The sequence below is a fragment of the Triturus cristatus genome, chromosome 9 (assembly GCF_964204655.1).
Source record: "Triturus cristatus chromosome 9, aTriCri1.1, whole genome shotgun sequence".
Taxonomy (NCBI): domain Eukaryota; kingdom Metazoa; phylum Chordata; class Amphibia; order Caudata; family Salamandridae; genus Triturus; species Triturus cristatus.
This window is the reverse complement of record NC_140592.1, coordinates 769,175,968-769,203,797: the sequence shown is the minus strand read 5'-3', so window position 1 is coordinate 769,203,797 and position 27,830 is coordinate 769,175,968. Positions and strand designations below refer to the sequence as shown.

The following is a 27,830-nucleotide window of genomic DNA, read 5'->3' as shown; positions in this document are numbered from 1 at the left end:
AAAAGTGCTATTGATTTTATCCATCATATAAATGAGAATACTGCCAATCTGAAGTTTACCTCACAAATGAGTAAAGACAACATTACATTTCTGGATGCAAGAGTTTACATAAAAGAAGGAAAGATAGCAACCACTCTGCACAGAAAAGCCACTGCTTGCAATCTAACACTCCATGCCAGCAGTGCACATCCCAAACATCTTATCAAGAATATTCCTTTTGGGGAACTTCTGCGCCTGAAAAGGATTTGCAGTACGGAGGAAGATCTTAATATATGTACTGAAGAGGCATTGGGCAGATTCAAAAGGAGGGGATACAGTGAAGGCATCCTTAAGGAGGCAGTAGGCAAAATGAAGGAGAGAACAACGGAATCCCTATTTACTACCAGCAATACCAGGAAATCATCTATTGATGTGAGCAATGCCCCCAGGTTAATAACTACCTATAGTAAATAAGAAAGAAAGATTCGGTCAATAATCAGACGCAATTGGCCCATTGTGTTCACAGATGGTGTATTAGCTCCTAGGCTCCCTGCATCACCTGTCATCACATATAGGAAAGGTCCCTCTATGCGTACACAAATTGTCAAAAGCAGTCCTGAATTGTCAGCAGCCAAAATGTGGGTACAGCCTAAGCAAGGATTCTCCAAATGCTCTACTTGAAGAACTTGTAAATTTGGAGAAAATACCACGTTCAGCCCTGATAGGATTGCCATACAGGGAAACTACAATTGCAGGACGGAGTTTGCAATTTACATTCTGACATGCACCTGTGGTTTAAAATACGTTGGTAGTACCAAACTACAGGTGCATGTCAGAATTTTGCAACATTAACGAGCCATCGTTAATAATGATTCTGCTTATCCGGTAGCTCGCCATTTCAAGCAAGAACACAACAACAATCTTAACTGCTTGAAATAATTTGTTGTGGCTGCCATTCCCAAACTCCATAGTGGGGGTGACAGAGAAAGATTGTTAAGGCAGATGGAGTCGAGAAGGATTTTGGAGTTGGAAAGTAAATTTCCAAATGTTCTTAACAACACAGAAGACGTGTATTATTTTCTATAGGATCAAACCCATTATGACTAAGAAATTAGCTATTACCCTATTGATTATTAACTGAGTTCTCGTTAGATAGTTCCAACATTAGGTTTTATTATGGATGGGCAGTACCCGCCGCGGCCTCCCTAGTTATCTAGGACCATATCATTGACATTCTTTTGTGTTGAATATTGTTTTTACGATGCGATGTTAAAATGTTTAGCACATGCACTTTATTGGGTCAATTAGGCCATAGGGTAGCACATTTAGCACACAGCTCTTTATATTTGACTGCAATTGTTGCACAATGTTGACAAAAGTGAACAACATCATGAGGTTAAAATTCTGTGCTGTATGGGTTAACCTATATATACTTGTATTTAAGCAGTAATGTGACAATTCTTTGTTGATTCTTCCCAGCACTTTGCACATAATTCAAAGTTTACATTGGGTCATGTAATTGTTTGCACATGTTTATTTAGTATTTTGCTTATAAAGCGAGCAATGGGCTGTTCCTAAGGTATTTAATATATTTTTGTACCAGGACATGCAATTTACTGTGAGATTTTAGCCATATTAATGAACAGTATGATTTTTATGTTTTTTTTTATTCTCCATTATAAACATGTTTTAATCAAATTATTTATTCAAGGAGTTTTATGCACTTAAGTTATTTTTTATTATGATGCATTTACAATGATGTTTATGAATTTTAGACATTGTTTATCACTCCACATATCGCATGCATCGAATAATAAGAAAAGTAATGTGCACTTCAAGCCATTCATGGGGATATGAATGTATTATTATTTGGTTACAACGCCAACATGTGCAAAATAGAAAAACAGACTAATTTATATGCAGATCTTGGTGCTAGTGTGTTTACTATGTTTACTTATCACGTGGTTTTAGGACACAGCATACTAAATAACAAAGATGGCGAACTGCATTCTCTGACATGCGATCAAGGACAAGTGGTGTCCGAAACGCGTCATTCTGAGGATTAATAAAAACTAGTGCCAACATTACAAGTGGGTCGTGATTCTCTGTTCGCCAGCGTTGGAGCGGAAGTGCAGAGAATTTGAGTGGTTTCTTGAATGAATATATATATATATATATATATATATATATATATATATTATCTACTGGCGGTCGCCAGTAGATAGTTCTAGTTAGGACCACGTTTCCATAGGAAATCCGCAACATTCTATTTTGAATAACTTTGGCGCCGGTCGACGAATCCTCGCGAATTTCTCAAAATAGGTGGGGCGCTACGCTCCTACCCTGAAAGTCTCGGGGGGATTCGTCAAGCGGGGGCTGAGATAAAAGGGGGGTCCCAAAACGCGTTTTTCCCATGCATTTTTCCATAGGACCTTTAGACAGGGCTACAGGCCGAACGGCTGAACAGAATTACTAGAAATTTGGCAGAGAGGTAGTCCTCAGGTCAAGGAAGTGCCTTTTGTAGGTTTGGTGTAAATCTGTTCAGTAGATTCTGAGAAAATAGCCTTTAAATCAATATATATATCTGAGCCAGCTTACGGTACGCTTACCGTACGCTTACCGTACGCGTACGGTGGCGTGCGCGAGCGCGATTCTGATTGGCTCTTAGATCTTAGTAAACATTCGAATCGGCCGAAACCAGGAAGCGGCGGCCGCCATTTCGTGTGTTTCACTCAGAAAAAAAAGAGTGATAACAAGAAAAGGGGGCAAGGAGGAGAGTTACAGACCCCCTAACATTTGTGAGGGGGTCAAAGAAGGACAGAAAAGTACAAAGAAAACATTTATTGATTTTAAAAAAAATCACGGGGTACGCGTACGGTAAGCTTACCGTACGCGTACGGTAGAAAAAAAATAAAAAAAGAAATGAAATGCAGATTTAAGAGTTTAGATATTAGGGGGCTCTAAAAAGAGCCGTTGTGTTTATGAAGTTATTTTTTAGTGGTACCTACAAGTAAGTACCGATGCAGAGTCTAAGGTTCAAGAGGAAGACTCTGTTCCCTTCATCATTGAAGTGCACACCATCTCCTCTATAAATGTCTTGCATGTCGTAACGCAAGTTGTTGTGGTAAATGGAACCCATACCATAGTCACGGAGGAAAGCAGAAACAGATTTGTTGACGTGCTTTCTTGCTTTGTCAATCTGCGGACAGAAATGATTGGACCAGTTCCATTTTTGCCTTTGGCATATGTTGGAAAACACAAAGGCAGTTTTAGGGAAAAGTGAAAACAGTTGTGCAAAGGTTTCCTTCATAAGCATTTCCAGACCTACCCCAGTCAAAGTGCCTAGGTCATTGCCACCACAGTGCACTATTATGAGGTCAGGGTGTTGGATTTGCATGAAGGATTTCACCAATGGCATCAATTGGTGCCACTTTAACCCTCTCTGACCAATCCATTTAATGTCTACATTTGGCAAAGCAAGGTCTCTCACCATACCTGTTTTCTCTTCAAACTTTTCACTCCAGAAGACATAGCTGTGCCCTACAATCCACACTGTGAACATCTTCAAAGGAGATCTGGATGCACTCAGGAGGTGTAATTCAGTAGAATGGTAAAAAGAAATGAAAGACAGTTTGGAAATGGAGGCATACATATTTTTTAATAAAAAAAAAGAACTGATTGGCTGTTTCATACCATTCTACACTAAAAACTAGGCTGTATGTGTAAATTTATAGAAGCATGTTTTGTATTGGTACAGAAAAATGTGTTCTCAAAGAACAGTACTATGGATTTGCTGTAAGGTTTGAAAAGTCAAGCACTCTTGCTCTGTGGAATTGAAACATTGTTTGGCGAACTTCTGACCTAACTCCACACAGCAGTGTTCCATGAGCTGTTGCTATGGTAGCAGGCAGAAGTCAAGTTGGGGGAAGGGTACTAGGCAGAAGTCAAGTTGGGGGAAGGGTTCTTTTGGAAAATGGTTTGTTTTCAACCAATAGAAATGTGTGATTACATTTGAAAAAAAGGGGGAAGCACTGAGATTTGAAACTTACATGTATATGTGTGGAAAAATAGAGGGAAACTTTGCCATTATCTGGTTCTGCTGAGAGGAGAGAGGTGTAGAGAACAGAGATCCTGGCTCTGATATTCTGCTGTTTGAGTGCCACATTTCTTTCACAACTAACTAATTTTAAAGGTGAGTTTAGAGTTTGAGAGGAGATGTATATGGAAAATTAAGAAATGAATAATAGAAATGTAATTCTTTTTGTTGAAGTTGTGTTTATTATTTTCTGTTTTGGAGAAATTTAAATGTGAGGAACATGTAAAATAATATGGACTATGTTTTCACGATAAATTAAGGTGTATTGGTATAAAAAAAGAATAGTTTAAGGGTTTGAGGTTGGACTCAGTAATGCAAATACATTCAGCATCACTAAGGCTGGTTGCCCTTGCTGGAATGTAGGCAGTCACCCAGGTTACACATGTTGGGAAATATAGGCAGAGATTTATTGCGTTTTGCTCTGGTGATTTCACAGTTGCATTAGTAGGAAAAAGGGGGAGCCATTTTTTGGTGCAGAAGCAGACTCTTAGCACACACCCAGCTGCTTTCCATGTATAATCATGCACAGTATTTACAAGCGAGTGGGGTTTGAGGTTTCAGTCTGTAATGCAAATACATTCAGCATCACTAAGGCTGGTTGCCCTTGCTGGAGTGTAGGCAGTCACCCAGGATACACATGGTGGTGGTCTGAAAAAGCAGTCTGGACATGGGCTTTTTAAAAAATCTGAAAAGTGGATTCATAATGTGTCAGTCTGTAAAAGTGATTATCACTTGCCAAAAAAAAAGAGCAGTAAGTGTGCTTTCAAATTGGCAAAGAAATTTCGTTTTGTGACTAATGTGAAAACATGACTCTGTGTGCAAATAGGAATTACAGGCAGAGATTTATTGCGTTTTGCTCTGGTGATTTCACAGTTGCATTAGTAGGAAAAAAGGGGAGCCATTTTTTGGTGCAGAAGCAGACTCTTAGCACACACCCAGCTGCTTTCCATGTATAATCATGCACAGTATTTACAAGCGAGTGGGGTTTGAGGTTTCAGTCTGTAATGCAAATACATTCAGCATCACTAAGGCTGGTTGCCCTTGCTGGAGTGTAGGCAGTCACCCAGGATACACATGGTGGTGGTCTGAAAAAGCAGTCTGGACATGGGCTTTTTAAAAAATCTGAAAAGTGGATTCATAATGTGTCAGTCTGTAAAAGTGATTATCACTTGCCAAAAAAAAAGAGCAGTAAGTGTGCTTTCAAATTGGCAAAGAAATTTCGTTTTGTGACTAATGTGAAAACATGACTCTGTGTGCAAATAGGAATTACAGGCAGAGATTTATTGCGTTTTGCTCTGGTGATTTCACAGTTGCATTAGTAGGAAAAAAGGGGAGCCATTTTTTGGTGCAGAAGCAGACTCTTAGCACACACCCAGCTGCTTTCCATGTATAATCATGCACAGTATTTACAAGCGAGTGGGATTTGAGGTTTCAGTCTGTAATGCAAATACATTCAGCATCACTAAGGCTGGTTGCCCTTGCTGGAGTGTAGGCAGTCACCCAGGATACACATGGTGGTGGTCTGAAAAAGCAGTCTGGACATGGGCTTTTTAAAAAATCTGAAAAGTGGATTCATAATGTGTCAGTCTGTAAAAGTGATTATCACTTGCCAAAAAAAAAGAGCAGTAAGTGTGCTTTCAAATTGGCAAAGAAATTTCGTTTTGTGACTAATGTGAAAACATGACTCTGTGTGCAAATAGGAATTACAGGCAGAGATTTATTGCGTTTTGCTCTGGTTATTTCACAGTTGCATTAGTAGGAAAAAAGGGGGAGCCATTTTTTGGTGCAGAAGCAGACTCTTAGCACACACCCAGCTGCTTTCCATGTATAATCATGCACAGTATTTACAAGCGAGTGGGGTTTGAGGTTTCAGTCTGTAATGCAAATACATTCAGCATCACTAAGGCTGGTTGCCCTTGCTGGAGTGTAGGCAGTCACTCAGGATACACATGGTGGTGGTCTGAAAAAGCAGTCTGGACATGGGCTTTTTAAAAAATCTGAAAAGTGGATTCATAATGTGTCAGTCTGTAAAAGTGATTATCACTTGCCAAAAAAAAGAGCAGTAAGTGTGCTTTCAAATTGACAAAGAAATTTCGTTTTGTGACTAATGTGAAAGCATGACTCTGTGTGCAAATAGGAATTACAGGCAGAGATTTATTGCGTTTTGCTCTGGTGATTTCACAGTTGCATTAGTAGGAAAAAAGGGGAGCCATTTTTTGGTGCAGAAGCAGACTCTTAGCACACACCCAGCTGCTTTCCATGTATAATCATGCACAGTATTTACAAGCGAGTCGGGTTTGAGGTTTCAGTCTGTAATGCAAATACATTCAGCATCACTAAGGCTGGTTTCCCTTGCTGGAGTGTAGGCAGTCACCCAGGATACACATGGTGGTGGTCTGAAAAAGCAGTCTGGACATGGGCTTTTTAAAAAATCTGAAAAGTGGATTCATAATGTGTCAGTCTGTAAAAGTGATTATCACTTGCCAAAAAAAAAGAGCAGTAAGTGTGCTTTCAAATTGACAAAGAAATTTCGTTTTGTGACTGTGAAAACATGACTCTGTGTGCAAATAGGAATTACAGGCAGAGATTTATTGCGTTTTGCTCTGGTGATTTCACAGTTGTATTAGTAGGAAAAAAGGGGAGCCATTTTTTGGTGCAGAAGCAGACTCTTAGCACACACCCAGCTGCTTTCCATGTATAATCATGCACAGTATTTACAAGCGAGTGGGGTTTGAGGTTTCAGTCTGTAATGCAAATACATTCAGCATCACTAAGGCTGGTTGCCCTTGCTGGAGTGTAGGCAGTCACCCAGGATACACATGGTGGTGGTCTGAAAAAGCAGTCTGGACATGGGCTTTTTAAAAAATCTGAAAAGTGGATTCATAATGTGTCAGTCTGTAAAAGTGATTATCACTTGCCAAAAAAAAGAGCAGTAAGTGTGCTTTCAAATTGGCAAAGAAATTTCGTTTTGTGACTATTGTGAAAAGAAATGTAGTAATATATTTAAATAAAATAAAGGATTTTTTTTTTAGTTTTTTTCAGGTATTGCTGAAGAGCAGTGAACAAAATTTAAGATGCCTACAAAATCCAGAGTTAAAAAAGACCACAAAAAAAACCTATATTTGAAGACAACTGGAGGACCAAAGTTAGTAGAAGATGCTCATGTTGGGAAAAAGAAAAAAACTTCTGGTAAGCAGACAAAACAATTTCTAAAAAACATATTCAAAAAAAGGAAAAATATACAAAATGTCTGTACTGGAAAGAATGTTTTGAAAAGAAAAGGACAGGAAAAAATTGAGAATTTAGTTAATGCAAATATACCTTCTGCGACTGAAAAGATTTACATAAACAGAAAAACAGCGTTTAAAGAGATACGTAGAAAAATGTTTCAGAGAAGAGTTATGTCCAATTTGATAAAGGATGTGAAGAAATATAAGCAAAAGGCTAAGTTTTATAAAAGAAAAAAAGAAATTGAAGCCATTGCAGCAAAGGCATTAGAATTAAAAAGGAAACTATTCATTTTAATTTTGAATAGGATGCGTACATTAGACAAAATGATTAATGTACTGAAATCACATAGCAAAAGGAAAAGAGTAGTGAACAGAACAAACTTTTGTAAAGTGTTTTTAGGAAAGTGGATGCATAGTTCAAGTAGTGAACCTTTTTTTAATGAAGAGAGCTATTTTCAAAGTAATAGTTTGCTGCATGCAGTTGACACCAGAGGTCGTGCTTACGAAGTGAAAAATGGTTGCATAATGGAGAAAGAGATAATGGTTCCAAGAGATGAGGTACAAGTGATGGCGGATGAGGCTATGGGGAGACGTCCTAAAGCCCCAGTGTACACTTGGAATTGTAGTAGTATTTGCACTGTGCGTCAGGAATCTATTGACAAATTTCGTGAGTTTCTAAGAGAATATAGTAAAAAAAGTATAAAACAGAAGATTAAGGTGCTTCAAAGTCTGGATCCATGCAGAGTGAGAGAGAATACTGGTTTGCAGGGTCATTCTCTGGCTTGTCTATCTAGAAAAGTGTGTAATAGTGTTTTCCATCATTTTAGGATGCTGGCTGTTCATCATATTGAAATGAGAAAGTTTGTGAGACGGTTATATTTTGCTAAAAGTCCAGCAATAAAGTTAAATGAATTGAATAGGGCTCTGTTCCGTGGATCGGTATCAGATGTAGAGAAGGTTGTTGATGAAATTCAGTTTTGTTACTTTGGTCCTGAACAAAACAGTGCAGAGAAGGACACAGTAAATGAGGAAGAAGTGGAAGAGAATGTAGAACCCTCTGTAAGTAACACATTTAATGATCACATAACAAAATTTGCAATAATCTCTAATGAAAGACCAAATTTTACTTGTATTTGTTGCCGCAGAACTCATTATAGAAAACAAACTAGGAATGTTGATCTCTACAGAAAGAGTGAAAATGAAGATAATTATAAGTGGAAGGTTTTTGCCACATATATATTTCTTGAAAATTGTTTTGATTTGGGTGAAGATCAGCGTATTTGTAAATACTGTTACAACAAGTTAGAGGAAAATAGAATGCCGACCAGAGCTGTACATAATAATTTTGAATTGGATGCTATTCCTGCTGAACTTTCTGAATTAAATACATATGAGTCTATACTCATTCAAAGTGTTCATCCGTTCCAGACCATAGTACGTATGGAGCCCAAAACTGGTAAATTACCTCCTTCAGATTTACTGAGAGGTTTAAAAGGTATAGTGGTGTATTTGCCCTTGGATTTGAAAAAAAATATGGAAACTATTGATGCGGATACTTTGGAAACTGAACCATTAATTATTCTGGTTAATGGTGTACCGACAAAGAATAAGAAGATTTGGCAGGAGCTGGTAGATGTACGGAAAGTACAAAGAGCAAATTTGTATTTGAAAAGGAATAACAAATGGTATGAATCAATTTATATAGAAGAAGAAGAAGAAGAAGATTTACAAGAAGACACAGAAACACCAACTGGACAAATTGAAAAAGTGGACAAGTCAACGGAAGAAGAAATTTATGAACATTTTAGCATACATCCTCTTCATTCAAAAGAAGTTATGGGAGACAATATTGATCTCTTTCAGATGAAGAAAGCAAAAGGAACTCCCGTGAGTGTATGGGAGGAGAGCTTGGAAGCTCGATGTTTTCCCCAGCTGTTTCCTAAAGGAAAAGGAGGACGATACGATGAACGTCCGGAACAGATTCCAGCTTCTGAGTATCGGACTACAAGACTATATGCTGAAGATCCCAGATTTCGACAAAGTATTCCTTATTTGTTCCATCTTTTATTTGAAAGTGATTTGTCTGCACTGTCTTATGCAGTAAATCACATTTTAAAAAGTGGAGTACATTTACAAAATGTGTCTGCTAAGGATTTTATGGAGAAAGTGCAGCACCGAGATGATCATTTGGAAACACAACTGATCAATCTGATGGCTTGTCAGCGTGGGACAAATGAATATTGGTACCGACGCCATGGTGAATTAAAATGCATGTTACGGAATTTAGGAACACCAACATGGTTCGTAACCCTAAGCTGTGCTGAGTACGCTTGGGATGATTTACTGGATTTTCTACGAGAGGCAAATTCAAACATTAAAAACATCGAATACAAGACAGCAGGAGAACTGTGCTCATTGGATCCGGTTAATGTTTGCAGATATTTCAATCATAGATTTGAGGCTATGATGTCCTTCATCTGCAATAAAAAAAATCCACCTCTTGGAGAAATAGTAGATTTCTTTTGGAGAAAAGAGTACCAGGCAAGAGGTGCTCCTCATATTCATATGCTGTTGTGGATCAAGGATGCCCCAAAGTTTGGAACAGATACTGATGAAACAGTGTTATCTTTCATTGAAGAATATGCAACATGTGCTATACCAAAAAGCACAGAAGAGAAAAAGTTAAAGGAGCAAGTTTTACGTTTCCAAAGTCATCGGTGTGGAAAATACTGTCGACGGAAATACAAGAGCAAAGATAAATACTACACTAAATGTCGATTTGGATTTCCTAAACCTGTTCTTTCAAATGGAAGAGTAAACAGTTTTATGTCAGCTGTGAGACATACTATCACAAGAAAATCACCTAAGAATACCTACAACCTAAAAAGAAAAGAAGAATCAAAAAATATAAATGACTACAACCCAGTCATTTTATCCACGTGGAACGCTAACATGGATATACAGTATGTAGCTGACAATTCCATTGCTGTTGCTCGATATGTAACGTCTTACATTACGAAATCAGAAAAAACAGAATTAAAGGAAATGTGGGAAGAGATTTCTCACGAGAAGACTGTCAGTAAGAAGCTGTACAGTTTCAGTTTGAAGATGTTATCGCATCGAGAAATTGGATCCTACGAATGTTCAGATAGGTTATCTTCTGCAAGTCTCTACTCGAAATCAAGAAGAATAATTTGGGCAAGTTTAGGCCTTGCAGCAATGAGAAATCGGGTACTGAAATCTGTTGGAGAAATTGAATATTTGGCCGAGAATGACCCAGAAAGTACAGATATTTTGAAATCAAACATGTTGGACACATATTATCCCAAGAGAAGTCAACATCTGGAGAATATGTGTCTCTATGAAGTGCTGCAGAACTACATTTATTCACGGAAAGCTGCAGAAGACATCAACAATGGAAAATATAAAGTCATTGGTGAGGAAGGATGTTTGGTGAAGCAAACAAAAGGAAGTTTGATAAATCACCGGAAGCTGAGTTGCGACACTACTGACAAGAAGGAATTTTACTACTTGGCTCTTTTACAGTTGTTTAAACCATGGCGTACAGAGGATGAACTACTGGGAGAATTTCAAAGCTATGAAGATTCTTTTAATGCTTGCAAAGACAGCATACAATGCAGTACATTCTCAACTTATCTGCAAATGTTAAATGAAGAAATTGAACAGGAAACTACAATTGCAGCAGAAATAGCTAGAGACAGTTCTCAGGACAGCCAAAGTTCAGAAACACTCAGTCAAGATCCCCTAGGACAACCAATCGTTGAAAATGAAGCATCAATAGCCATGAATGAAGTGGAAACGGCTATGAATCAAGCTCAAGAAGAATTTATAGACTTACAAAATTTGGAACGACAACTGAATGAAGAGCAGCAACAAATTTATGAAGAGATCAGAAGCAAAATTGATCACGGATTTCTACATGAAAAAAAAGAGTGCTCATGCACATCATTTCATCCAATCAGGATGTATGTAAGCGGACAAGCTGGAACTGGAAAAAGTTTCCTAATTAAAGTCATCAGAAGCTACCTACAGCAAAAAACGGATTCTACTTTGTCTTGTGTGGTTACTGCTCCAACTGGGTTAGCAGCATATAACATAAAAGGAATCACTTTACATCGTTTGCTAATGTTACCAGTGGAGCATGCGAACAAAATACAATACAACAAGCTAACTGGAGAAGCATCCTTGGAAGTTTCAAGAGTATTGAAGAAGATGCAAGTTCTCATTATTGATGAGGTGAGCATGGTTTCAAACTTAATGCTTGCCTTTGTGCATTTAAGAATGCAGCAAATTTTGAAGACAGACTATGACATGTTATTTGGTGGAAAACACGTCATAGTTTTTGGAGATCTTTTGCAACTTACTCCAGTTAAAGGACAACCAGTGTTTAATACTGTCACACATGAAGACACGAAGAAGTCATTGGGAAGCATCGGAAATACAAATATTTGGTCCTTCTTTGAGTACAAGGAACTTACTATTAATATGAGGCAAGCAAGCGATGAAGAATATGGAAGTATTCTGAAAGATATCAGAATTGGACTACTCACTGAAGTTGGCAAAAAAGCATTACAGAGTCGGCTGCTACATAATTTATTTCCAAACGAAGAAATAGTTGCAGAGAAGATATACAAGAACATTGCAGAAAAGAAAAGTGTCATCTGCTTAATGCCAACTCTATGTGAATGCGCAATATTCAATGAGGAGCTTTTGAAATTGGAAAAGGAAGAGATCAGGAAATTGGAAGCAGTGGACAAAATTGAGGATGGAAGAATTACTGTCACATTAACAGGCACACTGAAAAATAAATTGGATTCACTAGAGAAGAACATTTCCAAAACAGCTGGATTAGAAAAAAATCTATATGTTTGCATGAACTGTAGAGTATTTTTAAGGAGAAATTTGGATGTTGAAAAAGGTTTAGTTAATGGAGCTATGGGAAGAGTTGTGGGTTTTATTAATTATCAGAAAAAAGATGGAATTGAATGTTTAAAAATAAAATTTGATCAGATAGAAGAAGTTAAAGACATTTGTCGTTGTACAGTTCGTTTCATGCTTGTGAAAGACTTATATGTACGTAGGAAGCAGTTTCCGTTTTCTCTAGCATATGCTGTAACTATTCACAAGTCTCAAGGATTGACTGTAGATTGTGCATTTGTGAACATTGGTTCAACTGTGTTCAAAGAAGGTATGGCATATGTTGCTTTGTCACGAGTGAAAACATTATCAGGTTTATTCATGATAGACTTTGATGACTCAAAAGTTAGTGCTGATACAAATTGTGTAAAGGAGTATAATAGATTAAGAAGAACCTATGCTCCTCATTTAGGTCAGTATCCTGTGTTGGAGAAACGTGTAGTTTCTCGTAAAAGGAGAAATGAGAATATCTGTAATGAAGATGTAGAGAGGAGGAAAAAAAAGAGGAGTGATGTAATTGCAAGGAAAAAGAGTAAGGAAAAAGAAGAACAGGTTGTAGGATGTCATTTTGAAAATAGCTCTGGTGTCAACTGCTACGCTAATGTAGTGCTGAATGTTGCATTTTATCTGGAAAGTTTGCAAGAGCAGATAATAGTAAATCAGGGAAAAAGATTCTGTTCTGAGCTGAGTCTCCTTTTTGAAAAGCTGAGTATTGATAAAACTAAAATAGAAAGTGCTACTGAAATTAGAAAACTTTTAGATGTATGTTCAGGACGAACACAGTTTTCTCAAAATGAACAGCAAGACGCACACAAATTTTTGATGTTTTTTCTTCAGGTACTGGAAGAAGAAGAAGTTGCAATTGATAATTTATTTGGTGTCTCTTATAAATGGGAACATAGTTGTGAAAACTGTTATAATATATGTGGCTCTAATGTTGATAATGAAAGGTTTATTTATTTGACATTGCCAGAGAGTAAAACAGTCACTTTTGCTAAATTAGTTAAAGATGCTAATCATAGCATGCAATGCGGTGAGTGTCAATCTGACATGTTTTCAACGTTAATTTTAAAGGAATACGGACAGTATGTAATTTTAATGATGCAACGATGTAGAGCTGATGGTTCAAAATTGGATACTTTAATAAAGAAGTTTACAGGACAGCAATTATCAATTTCAGGAAAAACTTTTGTAACTGTTGCAATAATTTTCCATGAAGGACCTACAGTTACTTCTGGACATTACACAGTTTATCTTAAATGTGAAAAAGGCTGGACACTGTGTAATGATTCCCAATTGGTTTTTAAGCAACGTTTGCCTTTTGATTTAGCAAATTCCTATCTAATCTTCCTGAAACCTAAATTTTAGAGAGACTTGGCAAAATCTGGACAAAACAATTTTACCATTTTATTGGATTACCATTGGAATTTTCAAAAATAAAGATTTTTTAAATTATCATTTGGCCTAATGGAAAGATAACCAATTGTAATGTGGACTTTTTTAATTTTTAATGAAACTTTCGAAAACCAAAAATTTAGAGAAAATCGGTAACATCTGCACAATTTAAATTTTGGAATGTTATTGGAGTGCCATTGGAAATTTTTTCAAAAAAGATTTTTTAAATTACTATTTGGCCATGCGGAAAGGTAACCAATTCTATTGTGGACTTAATAAATTATTAATAAATCTTTCGGGAACCAATATGTTACAGAGAATCGGTGAGATCTGTACAAATAAAACTTTAGAATTTTATTGGATTACCATTGGAAATGTAATCAAAAAATAATTTTAAAATTACTATTTGGCCTAAAGAAAATGGAACCAGATGTATTGTGGAGTTATTTGAGATATAATATTGTGATTATACTTCTGAAATAAAAATATCAGACGGTATTTTAAAGAAATAAGTATTGATATTAGATGATATTTTTTAGAATATTATGCATTTCTATATTGTTAAGTTTAAGTAAAAAGAGATTCTGGGCTTTTTTAATACAATCTTTGAGATTATTTTTTTTTTGCCCGCTGTTAAATGATGAATGCAATTGCTTTCACAATTTATAGTGAAATGCAATATATTCTGAAAACAGCAAAAATGAGGCAAAAATTATTTTTTGATAAATATGTAAATATGTGTACTGTATTATAAAATGTTTTTAAAAATATTAATACTTTTTTCTTTTTTTTCAGATTGATAAAGAAAATTTTCAAAACCTAGAACCATTTTTAAAGCAATTTTTTAAAAAAACAAATGAATAAATATTTTTTTGAGCGGGTATGGCAAGTCAATAGTATCATGGTTCCTTTTTTTCTACTTCTCTACAATCACAGTTTCAGTTTTTAATTGTCGTCTCTCAAGGACCTTGTAATGTGATAATTGATTTTTAGTGTTTTTTAAAAAAAAAAAAAAAAATTACGCGCACCGTACGCGTACGGTAAAAAAAAAAAAAAAAAGTTTTTAAAAACATATATAAAAAAAAGATGAAAGATAAGGTTGGCTCTTAAAAGAGCCGTTGTGTTCATGCAGGGACAGAGGAAAGAAAGATTGGGAAAATTAGTCTCTGCGACAAGTGTGCTGATCTATTTTGTTGTTCACTAGGGAAACACTGGTCTCCCTATGACAAATTAGATCATGACAAGAGGCGCATCGAATATCAACCCTCAGAAATCGAGGGTTAATTTCCTGAGGGCCAGCAAAAGGAGATGCAACCCCACAGATGAAGGGCTCACCTGACCTGCAGAAAAAGGACTCAGCCCTGCAGATGATGGTCCAGGCTGAGCTGCTGTGGATGTGCTTGGTTGACTTACTGAAGGGTTACCTCCAGTAAGTCGAGCATGTGTCCTTTTGTGTACATCCTTGAGGTGTCTCATCATGGTATGATTCCCAAAGGAATACTTCCTGTCAGGATTACCTCTTGAAAGTACACGCTTACACAGCTTACAAGTTACTAAGGGTGCATTTACCTTTTGCTGGCCTTCAGGAAAAGTAAAATAATCCCATACATAAGAGGTCTTTTGTTTCCTCGCTCTCTGCCTCAAGGTAGTGCTGCTAGTGCTAGCCTCACTCTCAGAAGGGCTCTGCTGTTCTGCCATCGTATCACAAAGACAACCCAGCTCCTTCTCCTAAGGGATCACAAGCAGAAATGAGGGGAATGGGTGTGGTGTAGGAGAGTTCTAGAACTGAAAGTAGTTTCAACCAATCAAAAGTTGTGTTTCATGATCACATGACCTACCGTACGCTTACGGTACGCTTACGGTACGCTTACGGAAAAAGTACGCATGCGCGTAAAAAAGACACGCGCTTGCGCGCATGCGCTTAACAGTCACTCCCCGACACTTCCGCGTAACGTGCGCGTGTAGCGTACACGCGTACACGCCCACGCAGTGTACGCGCAGCTACGCAAATTGCGTAAATATGCGCAAACAGCGTAGATAAATTACGGACGTTGCGTAAACCGTACGCTTACCGTAAGCTTACGGTACGCGTACTAAAAAAAATAAAAAAAAGGAAAAAATGTATTGCAAATAAATTTTACATGTTTATTTTATAAAATATATTAAAAAAACATATTAGAGAATTTTAAAAATTTAACCATTGACAATAAAAAAAGGATAGAAAATTAAAATAAAAATATGTTTAAAAAAACAGAAGAAAAAAAACAAAATTAGCATTTAAAAAACCTTGCAAATTCACTGAAAAAACCATGGGTTTCACACACGTTATAGTTAGGAATTAGCATTTAAAAAACCTTAGAAATTCAATGAAAAAACCAAAGGTTTCACACATGTTATAGTTAGCTGGACATTTCACTCGTAAAAAACCATTGAAATTCCCCCGTTATAGTTAGTTCAGCTAACTATCTCGCGCGCCCGCAATGCACTGCTGATGACGTCACATATTACATCACTCATGACATGGTCAGTGACATCACTCATGACATCACTGATGACATCTCAAATGACATCACTGATGACATCACTGATGACATCATCCTTGTGATAGAGTGGCAGACCTCCTCTCATCCTAATATAACCTTTGATACACACATTCAAAAATAGAAATTAAAATTTTAAAAACAATGGACATACCAATACCAGTTACAACAACCTATACAGTAATTCTAAGATCCAAATACACATCCACTCATTCACCAACAGTGCTATACAGTCACTCATACATGTACTCACACATCATATGTACTCATACACCTATACATCCTGTTACACAACGCCACTCATCCATAGAGTTACTCACACACATAGTCACTCATGCTAATAAAGAAACAAACATACATTTATTTGCATATACAGTTATACACACACCACCACACTTACTTCTACGGAAACTTACACATACTTAGTCTTTTAAACAATCACTTATAGAAACACATACTTATTCATACAGGAACTCTTTCAATCTCTCACTCTCACATATACTCGCTTATATACACCAATAGTCACATATACTAGTTTAAAACATATGTAGTTACTCATAAAGACACTATTGAGACAGTCATTCACTCACTAACACACCCATACACTCACTCATCCACCCATAGTCCTGCACACATGCTGTCTTCAACACATACAAAGAGTGAGTCATTCATTCATGCACCTATGCACTACGTAATACCCCCACCGAACCATGCAGACACTCAGACTGATACTCATAAAACCAACTAATAACCTATATAGACACCCATGTATCTACTCACCAACCCATGCAGCCACTTATACACAAAGTGAGAGACTGATACAGATATTTACATATTTAAACATTACTCACTAAGCCATGTATTCACTTATATACCCATTTATTCTTCCATCGACCTTGAGATATACATATATAAAACATATTTAAGTTTCAGAAACACACACATTCACTGGATGATGTCATCAGTGATGTCATTTGAGATGTCATCAGTGATGTCATGAGTGATGTCACTGACCATGTCATGAGTGATGTAATATGTGACGTCATCAGCAGTGCATTGCGGGCGCGCGAGTTATAGTTAGCTGAACTAACTATAACGGGGGAATTTCAATGGTTTTTTACGAGTGAAATGTCCAGCTAACTATGACATGTGTGAAACCTTTGGTTTTTTCATTGAATTTCTAAGGTTTTTTAAATGCTAATTCCTAACTATAACGTGTGTGAAACCCATGGTTTTTTCTGTGAATATATATATGTGTGTGTGTGTGTGTGTATATATATATAATTTTTATTTTCTCCATTTTGAGGCCTCTACCAGGCTGTCATTGTTTATCCTCTTGTGATAGCTGTGTTGCCTTACGGATGAACAACATTTGCACAATGGGTGTTTAGGCATTGTACTAAATCTTCAAGGTGTCATGATAGGGTGCCTTTGTGAAAATGTTCTACACTGTCACGCAAGCAAACGCATGTCAAACGTCATTGTGTAGAATGTAAAATGGCAGTGTTTCTTCCTGGGCCTAACCCAGCCATGTGACAATTGCATTCATGTCCTTTGTAGTTCCTGTCTTGAAAGGAAGCTATCCTTGTGATTTTAACTTCCTTGAGAAGAGATAGTGAAATTGATTCATTAACCATTGAGGAAACTTATTTTCAAGTTTTCCGAGATAAGATTCTCCCATGTACAAATTCAAAAATCCTACTAAAGGTTCTCTCTCCTTTTCACCTAAATCAAACACTAGATCTGCGAGTCTTCTTTCCGAAATCAGAAACCATGGCAGAACTTGATGTTAAACGGGCCCTCATGTACTACATTGAGAGACCTAAACAATTTAGACAGACACAACAGCTATTTGTAGCTTTCTGAAATCTTATGAAAGGCAATCCCATCTCAAAAGCCGGGATTGCAAGGTAGATTGTCAAATGCATCTAAATTTGCTATATAAAAGCAAAAAGAGATCTGCCAACAGTTCTAAGAGCACATTCTACAAGAAAGAAAGGTGTATCAATGACTCTTTAGGTAACATTCCACTATTGGATATCTGCAAAGCAGCTACATGGACAAACACATCACATTTACTAAACGCTATTGTGTGGATTTTCGTGCCCGACAACAATCTTTGCATTATTTCAAACGACTGCACTATCTAGTGCCTAGAACCACCACGAGCGGATTACTGCTTGACAGTCTATGCATAGCTTGTGTATCTACAGCCAAAACATGCTATGAATGGAGTATGTTCCTTACCCTGTAAGCATCTATTAGTAGTGTGTAGTGATGCAGGTTCACACAAGCCCTCCCATGCCTGGTAGAAGATGGCAGAACCAAAACAAGAAAGGGAGTGAAGAGGTTCTGTGAGTTGTGGACTTACCCTCCTCTATACATCATGAAAAAACAAAGAAAGTCCACACTTTATTCGTAGGATAATGCTATCCTTCCGAGACCAGTTCTATAGTGAGTGTATAGAAGACTGTAGGTTTTCCTAAAGATGTAAAGGAAAACAGAATGTTTTGTTAAAATAACCTTCACCCACCAAAAGATCCCTTGGTGGCATCCTTAATCATCTGGTTCTTCCCGCCCCTCCTGAGGACAGGCGTGCTGTTATCGACGAAGACGTGGGAGCACTCATTAGTGACGTGATACTATGTGTTGGTGTGACAGTGGAAGGGTCAGAGGGAATAAGGTGAGTTAAAAAATACCTGGCTGTGTGGAAACTAAATTTGAATACTCCCTATAGCTGGTATTAGTAAAAATGGGGAGTGGAGGAAGTATGCTATAATGAGCTGTTGCCTCCCGTGTCTACATGTTTCAAAGCCATAGCTTCTCTTCAGGACCAAAACGGTTGATCCCTACACCACTCTTCAAAAAAAATAATGTGGTATGCCCGATCAATGTCAAAGTCTCATGTGCATATTAAAAAACATGCATTCATACAGTACCCAATTAGTATATTCCTGAAATCAATACTTTTGGAGCCAAACTAAAGCCCCATGAACTCTTTCACGGTTGGGGAGGAGCACTTGTAGTCAAACAGTCGTCAAAGCTGCTCTCTCACCCAAGCACATGCCTACCCGTGGCTCTGATGAATCCTCATCGGACCCACGGGTAGGCATTTGCCAACCCGTGGCTCAGATGAATCATCCTAAGTTTGCTTTGGATGTTGACTTGGGTGAGGTATTGTATGAGGAGTGAAGGGAGGCTCCGGTGGGTACTTGCTCCTCCTCACCTACCTCTCGAGAGATGACCATATGAGCTAGGCACTGGCTGATCTAGTTTAAATACTTGATCACATATACTTTATCCGAGTCCACATGTGGCAAATGCAGAAGAGTCCCTACTCCCTTTTGTACTGACGCACTGCCATATATTATGCCAATTTGTAGAGCACTCTAATCACCCGTGAGTGTATCCAGGTACTTGGGCAGGTGTGAATTTTTGTGGTCCCCAAAGCATTATTGGAAGAGCCAGGCCTTCAGCTTCTTGCGAAACTTCAGCTGCGAGGAGGAGGCTCTGATGGGTTGTGAGAGGTTTTTCTATGTATTGGAAGTGATGTAGGAGAATGAGAGACCTCGTGCTCTGCTTTTGTGAAAGCGGGGAGTGGTGGGGGTGCACGATAAAGTGAGGCTGGGATTAGGTGTCTGGATGGATTGTGAAAGTGTGTGCTGCTGATGAGGTATTTGGGTCCAGTGATGTGTAGGGCTTTGTAGGTGTGCTTGAGGAGTTTGAATTGGCTGCGTTTGTGAAAGGGGAGCTAGTGAACCTCCGCGAGGTAAGATGTGGGTGCGGCGGGACAGGTTGAATATGAGTCTAGCGGCAGCTTTCTGAATGGTCTGATATCTGTTACAAGGTATAGAGTTGTGGGGTGGTTGGATCAGTCTCACTCGGAAACTGGAGCTTCTCTGCATGATGGGTGACTTGGACATTAAAGATATGTTCGTGCATCAGTCAGTCTTGGCTAACCATTGCCTAAAAAGATGTTTCACCTAAATGGATGCTCAGAATCTGAGCTTGTGGATGTATGTTTAACCATCTGGAGTGTCTGGCACTGCACTTCGGAGCATTAAAAGATGGGTGCCCGTGGATGTCCCAGTTAAACATATCGGGCTCCATTCAGCGAGGCCGTCCTGTAGGGTGATGATGGGTTGGGCATGGTTGGATCCCGATCGCCGTTGCATTTCTACTGCAGTGGCTGGCACTGTGTGCTTTTTGGTAGACTTGAGTTGTCTTATAATCTTAAAGAAAATGGCAGTAAGGTGTTTAGCCACAGAAAAAAGACGTATTGACTGGGTATTTTGCCTGTGGTGCTGTTTGGAAGTGAGGAAGGGTCTTTTTCCTTCTTGAGCCTGTAGCTACAGTAAATTCATCCAGAGGAATCGATCGGCGTAGTGTAGAATTCATGAAATGCATTCCATTGTTATAAATGTCGATGCTGGTTCTGCCTATTTTAAAAAACACTGTACCTCTCCCACTCAATCATTTTGGTCTAGCTGAAGTAGGGTTCTATTGTCTAGGTAGTAGAATTTTTACCTCACCTTGTCGATGTATAATATCTGTTAAATTTCGTTTTGTTTTTTGCTGTATGTGTTGACTTCTTGTTCTACTAGTGTTTTTGTATTTGTATATTTAAAAATTGTGTTAAGATTATTTTTGCACATTTTCTGTTATCCAGACTTTCATTAATTTTGGTACAAGAATGAAATATATTTACAGTAATGTTTTCCTAGATTAATATATAGAAGATATACTTTGGAAGAATCGTTCTATAGCTACACTGTAATTGTCCCTGCTTCCCTGGGGTTACTGGGCAGTCCTTATTTGGTACATCCAGTTAAACCTGTGGCATGGTGTCCAACAAACCTTTTTTGAAGTAGAGGGCCTCTGGGAGCACAAAGGAACACGTGGGGAATCCGTCAAGTGGAAACGATGTACTGGTGATCTATCATTTATTCATCAGTTCCTTTTAAACAATGGCATTTGTTGCAAGGGAGTTAACTGTGTGAAAGAACACAATTTCTCCCAAAACTGTTTTGTTTTACAATGGGAAGTAGTTCTTATTTCAGTCCCAGTATCAAAAGCAGAGCTGCCACCTAATGGCCATTTTGTAAGAATCACTACCATTTGCTGTGTTTAATTGTTCACTTCTTTTTAAAATAAATCTCTCTCAATCTCAGTTTAGGTTTTGCCTGTTCAGCACTTGCGCTATGCTTGCAAAATCTCTTGTATTTAAAAAAAAAAAATCTTAAAAGGGGCTGAGAGCCCTAACATTTCTTACCTTTACTTACCATTGACTGGCTCCTACGTGCTTCTACTTCACTTTACCTACCATCGGCTGGCTCCCAGGTCGCTCTTGTTTCCTTGCTTACTATTGGTCAGCACCACCTCCTCACCTTCGTCTCCCTCCTTGGCTTCAAGTCGGGTAATGTCCAGGATTCTGGACCAAGTACTGTTTTTGGTGGCCAATGTCCTTCCACTGCAGGCTCCTGCAGTTCAGGCACTCTTAATGGTGAATTAAAGCTCAGCCTCATTTGTACTCCTAGTCATATGCCATGCTGTGTTTGACCTCCAGCCGATGCCAGAGGACTACTAACGTTTCCCAATATAGTAGCAAGTACAACTACCTCAGTAACCAGCATTGGAAAAACCAATAGGTTTCACCTTTGCGAATTCTATTGGTTTTGTCAATGTTTATTTTACATGTTGCACAGCAGTTGAGCTGCTTTGCAACATGGCTTACATTTTGTTTTTAAAAAACGCTATGACGCAGACAATGCTGACCGTGTCATAGCACTTTTTTTCTTGCTCTACTTTAAGGCATGTTGCGCATCAGCTCCACTGCTGTGCAACATGTAAAAAGCAGGAATAGCCAATAGATTTTGCATAGGCGAAACATATTGCTTTTGCCAGTGCTTTTTTTAATTACTCCTGATTGCTGTGTCAGATGCGTTTAATGTGTCACAGCTCATACGGATTGAGGCCTGCCCCCCAATAGTATAACATCTGTTTTCCTGTATATAACTACTTTGTACCGAGGTAGTCTATGTTGTCCGCAAAGGAGGTCTACAGACAAGTTAGTTGAATCTTTCTGGCTTGGCACTTATCAATCTACCTTTGGAAACAACATTGGTGTATTCTAGGAAGCGAGGAGTGACATAACAGGGCTTGTGCTTGAAGGATGCCTTATTTCGGGAAAATGGTATTGTCACGTTACGGCTGCCGAGGAAAAACACTGCAGGAACAATGTGTGAAAAAGTCATATGAGCATAGAGAGGTAGTCAGAACTTCAACTCAGGGCCGGACTGGCCGTAGCGCCTCAAATAAACAAACCAGATGCACAGTAAAAATAGGTTTTATTGTGTAGAGTGCTTTTCCCATTATTGAAGCTTTTGTACAACAGTAAGTTTTCTAAGCCACACAAGTTAGTTATAAAGCTAGAGGTCTCTGTTTCCCAATTGGATTATACTTTTCTTACAACACAGAGACAATCAAATCTATGTCCTAGGAGGTTGTGAAAATCCAGGGTTAATACTGGCGTCTAATGAAGATGCAGTTGCCACTGAAGTGAAGTTTTGAGAAAAAATCAAACACACCACTTCCATTAGCTTGCTGGTGATAGTAGCTGACATAGCTAAAATAAAATGAAAAAGTAGCGAATGTTATTAACAAATCTCAATGCTTTTCCTTGGGAAGGGGTCTTCAAAGGTGGAACGAAAAGGGTCGGTGACATTTAAGAGATGCAACTTGATTGTATAATAACCATTAAGGAAGACATTTGGAAGTAACAAAATGGGCTTTCTCGGGATGAATGCTTGAATGCTATTTTCCAGTTAAGCCTAAACAAGCATTTGCAATGCAAGAGATTTCGCACTTGCGAGAGTTTACAATGCCAATAGCTCAAACTCTTGTAAGTGCAAGACCTATTTCATTTCAAAGAATCTGCCGCCATTGACCCGGGCTGCTTGGAAAGTGAAACCGCGCATGGCGCGCTGGATGTTGCAGAAAATCATGTCGTGTCTGCAGTAGGAGAAAATCATTAAAGAAAATAGTGCTTACAGACTAAATAAGATATACCGTGTAAGTAAAAGGGCCAGTCCTCATGGGAGGTTACAAATGAAGACAATGCGGTACTAAGGAGGGACTAACAAGCCTATTAACGAATCAGAAGCCAGCATTTCCGAAGGACAGTGACACAAGCCAATTACAAATATGGGCGGTGCTTCAAGTCCGTACTCAAATACAGCATGCCTTGCAAAGCAGCGCATGCGCTGCCTAGGTTCGACCTAAAAGTAGTGGAGATCAAGCAGTACCGAATGTGGCCACTGCGAACTCCACGGAGCTACTTACTTCACTGCAGGAGGTACTTCACAGAGGAATAAGGATTCCCTTAGAATGTGTTAATCTTGACGACTTTAGCTGTCATTTTGTGTTGAAGTCTGCTCTCTACGTATATTGTCAATGTAAAAAATAATACCATATTTCTCTAACAAATTAAAGCCTTCAAATTTGGCAAAACCATGTTAAAGTTCGAGTATTCTACAATATATAAATTGAAATGCATATTTAGAGGCATGTTGTTTTTCCATTTCAGGAGTGCCTAAACTACACTTGTGCCCACGTTACTTAATATTTACATTTGAAAACAAGCATATTTAATTATTTTATTATTTTATTAATATTTTTCATTGTTTTTAAAAGTCCGTACATGTTTTGTGAGTGACCTTCAACGTGGACTGAACATTCAAGCAGCAAAGTTTAATATTGATGGCAGTGCTCAGGTAAGATGAAGATTCCATTGTTCGCCTTTCAAAAATACTTATACCGTTACTATTTTTTTTCCTTATCTGTGCTTTTGTTTTTTTTTTCCTGTTCTACAGCGCCCTGCACCACCTCCTAATGTTGACTACCCACTAGATGGGGAAAAGATTTTGCATGTTAATGGATCAATCAGGTTAGATTTCCTCTATATTAATATTTTACACATAATATAGCCTTTAAAAAATAAAGCGTTATGGAAGTCATTTTGAACTTCCTAACATGAGCACAGCACTATAGTGGCTATATAACTATAAAATCCAAACCCGCTTGACTGAATTGGGTGATCCTGTGTTAACATTTATATATTCCTATGCCACATTTCCTGTTCCTAAAGAAGATTGGCAGTACTCAGAAAAAGACAACCCACGCTGTATTAAAAAACAAGCATTTGCAATGCAATAGGTCTCGCATTTGTAAGAGTTAAAGCTGTTGGCCTTGTAAATGACAATGTCTTTTACCTATGTGTTTTGGTTTGGAGTGTAGTGGATGTATGAACAGAGAAGCAGCTGCCGCACTGTCTAGAGGACTCAAAATAGGGAATCGCCACTGGGAACAGATACACAGCTGCAGCACTGCCTAGAGGACTGAAAATAGAGGAGTTATCAACGGGACCAGAGAAGCAGCTGCAGCATTGTCTAGGAGACTAAAAATGGAAATTACCCCTGGGAACAGAGACACTGCTGCAGCACTGTCTAGAGGACTTAGCATGAGGAATTATCGAGGGTTCCAGAGAAGCAGCTAGCTGCACAGACTACAGGTCTAAGAATGAGGATTTACCACTTTGACCAGAGAGACAGCTACAGCACTGCCTAGAGGATGTCAAATGGAGGAGTTACTGACGGGATCAGACAAGCAGCTAGCAGCACTGTCTGGAGGACTTACAATGAGGAGATACAACTGGGAACAGAGACACAGCTGCAGCACTGCGTAGGGGATTTAGACTGAGGGAGTTTCTGACGGGACCAGAGAAGCAGCTAGCAGCACTATCTAGAGGACCAAGAATGAGGAATTACTGACAGGACCAAAGAAGCACCTGCAGCACTGTCTAGAGGAATTAGAAAGAGGAATTACCGATGAGACCAGAGAAGCAACTAGCAGCAGTGTCCAAAAGACTTAGAATGAGGAATCATCGAGGGTACCAGAGAGGCAGCTAGCAATAATGCCTTCAGTACAGAGAATGAGGAATTACCACTATGACCAAAGACACAACTGCAGCAACTGCCTAGAGGATGTAGAATGGGGGAGTTACTGACGGGATTAGACAAGCAGCTAGCAGCACTGTCTAGAGGAGTAAGAATGAGGAATTACCGACAGGATCAGAAAAGCAGCTAGCAATACTGCCCAGAGGACTAAGAATGAGGAATTACCACTGGGAACAGAGAAACGGCTGCAGCACTTCCTAGAGGCCCTAAAAAGTGGTAATTACCGACGGGACCTGAGAAGCAGCTGCCGCACTGTCTAGAGAACATTGAATGAGGAATTACAGATGAGACCAGAGAAGCAGCTACAGCACTGGATCCGGATTGACTCAATTTATATGTCTGCACTCCATCTGTTTTGCATAGAATAGATGTGGAGAATATACTTGATCTAGAACGATACATGTTTGAGGGGTTGGTTTTCTTAACTAGCTTACTGACAGCCCCAGATTCCTGCTGTAACTTAATGCACTCCTGCTAATTTGCAGCTGCCAATTAAGTTTGTTGGTTAATCTCCCTGCTAGATAATCAAAATCTCTTAATTGCTTAAGCTGATCTTTCTGTGCCTTGATGCAACTCATGGCAGCTTTATAAGGGTTGAATGTCATAAACTTGGTCTTACTGATGTTTAATTCTAGCCTCCTTTTGGCGCAAAAAATAAAAAGCGATCCACCTGGGCCGGGAAGCCAGCAGGGGTATTAGAGATGAGGAGCTTGTCTGAATTTTGGTAGCACCCATTTTCAGGGCATCATTGCCAGGGACATCTAAACATTTCAGTGAACCATTTATATATCTTAAAAAGGGCTGGATCCAGGATACAGCCCTGGAGAACTCCCATCTCAATTGTAAAGGAGTTGGTCAGCTCACCCATTTTAACATACCTGACACGGGCATAATTGACTTTATGCAGTCTTATCAAGACCGATAGAAAATTATCTGGAACCCCCATGTGGCCTAAAACACCCCTGAGCTTATGGCGAGGGTTTGTATCAAAAACTGACTTTAATTCATCAAATACCACATTCAAATGGCCCTTATTCAGTACTACCATTTTCCAATATATTTTAGAGACAGAAAATGTGATCTAAAGTACTGATCTTCTGTCGAAAACCTACTTGTAGATCTGATAGAATGTTATTTTCAGTCACCCATTCTGTCAGTTTCTCCAATATGTGGCGGCAGAATAGCTTCTTTAGTCCATCAATCAGGCTAATGGGCCTGTAATTGCTAGAATCTTCTTGACTGCCCTTCTTATTAATAGGGACAATCTCAGTATATTGCCAAGATTTAGGGAGAGGCCCACGTTCCATTATTGAGTTGGAAAACAGATTGATATGATCCCCATATGGATTGTTCTGTGGCAAACAAATCTCTTCGAATGCAATCAGATCCAGGTGCCTTCCCTGGGGCTATAACTGACAGCGTATCAATAGAATCTTTTAGAGGAATTTCAAGGGGAGGTATAATTTCATTTGATTTTATGAGCCCCTGGTTTGATGCTTCGCCTGGAGTCTTTACACTATCTAAATAAAGTCTCTGAAAGAGTTCACCCCGTATCTCTGGCTGTCGAAATGGGATGTACCATGCCGGCTTCCATGGGCAAGTATACTCCATAATGTCTTATTGGCCCCTGTTCTAACTGCTTTTGCCAAGTCGCTCCATGCCTCATTTCCACAGTCTGGGATACCCCAAGCAACATCTTCCTCCTCCGTTATATCTGCTTCAGAATTATCAAATGGTTCAACGATTTAGTGACCTTAGGTTGCCCACTGCTATCACTGGCCCCCTCAAGGATGAATGCTCGATATAATGCTCAAGGGTGGTAAGAATGCTGGATTCCTTGTTTTGCCCATTTATCCTGATGTAGACTAACTTATTACCATTTGAAATCGATAAACCAAGTCTCAGGTTTAAGGAAAGTCTCCTGATTCTGCAATTAAGTGAGTTTTAGGCCCATATTACTAAATCACCAGCAGGCTTCCCTCTCCCCTGCTAAATAGCTTTGCAACAGAAATTCATATAACCCAACATATACAGCTGCTGTACACTCTAGGTTTTTTGGAATAATCCGACATCAAAAGAATCAACAACATTCCCCCATAACGGATCTGAAATTTTGGATTTAAAACCGGCAATGTTCCAAGAGAGGATGCTCCACTTGTCTTTAAAGATCATAGAGGGAGTTGACATTGGTTGGTTTTGATCAAGCATACAATGTCAATCCTCTCTTGCCGTCTCCTGCTGTGGGGTCTCTGGAGAATTTGGAAGGACATCATAATGAATGTCAGTCCTTGCCAAGTGAGTATTATACTTTAGACTGATACTTGTTGCCACCTGTCACAGGAACCGAACCTCCAGTGCAATTAGTGCTTCCACCAAAGCCTGTGATGACAACAAGATTTCAATGTAGTCAGTTCACTCTGAGCCAAAAAGCCAGGTCTTGAATTTTTTCCTGAAAAGGATTTCGGAAGGGTCTTGCCAAATTTCCACAGGCAAAGAGTTCCAGGTTTTAAGTGTAAGAAGTTCGAATGAGCTGCCTCCTGCTCTGGCCCATTTGAATTTCATAATGATGGCCTGTTAAGCTTCAGCTGATCTCAGATTTGTAGTCAGTGCATAGGGTTTCACCATCAGCTGAAGATAG

The 27,830-nt window shown here is 38.7% G+C and overlaps 1 protein-coding gene across 2 annotated transcripts in view; it reads left to right on the top strand.

Moving 5' to 3' along the window:
• Window positions 1-27,830, top strand: part of ACTR10 (actin related protein 10) — a 165,729-nt gene that overhangs the window by 106,292 nt on the left and 31,607 nt on the right. For both annotated transcript variants that reach the window (XM_085626131.1, XM_085626130.1), the window contains exons 9-10: window positions 23,871-23,950; window positions 24,050-24,123. In XM_085626131.1, the coding sequence (XP_085482257.1) occupies window positions 23,871-23,950; window positions 24,050-24,123 (154 nt within the window). The remainder of the gene's footprint in view (window positions 1-23,870; window positions 23,951-24,049; window positions 24,124-27,830) is intronic.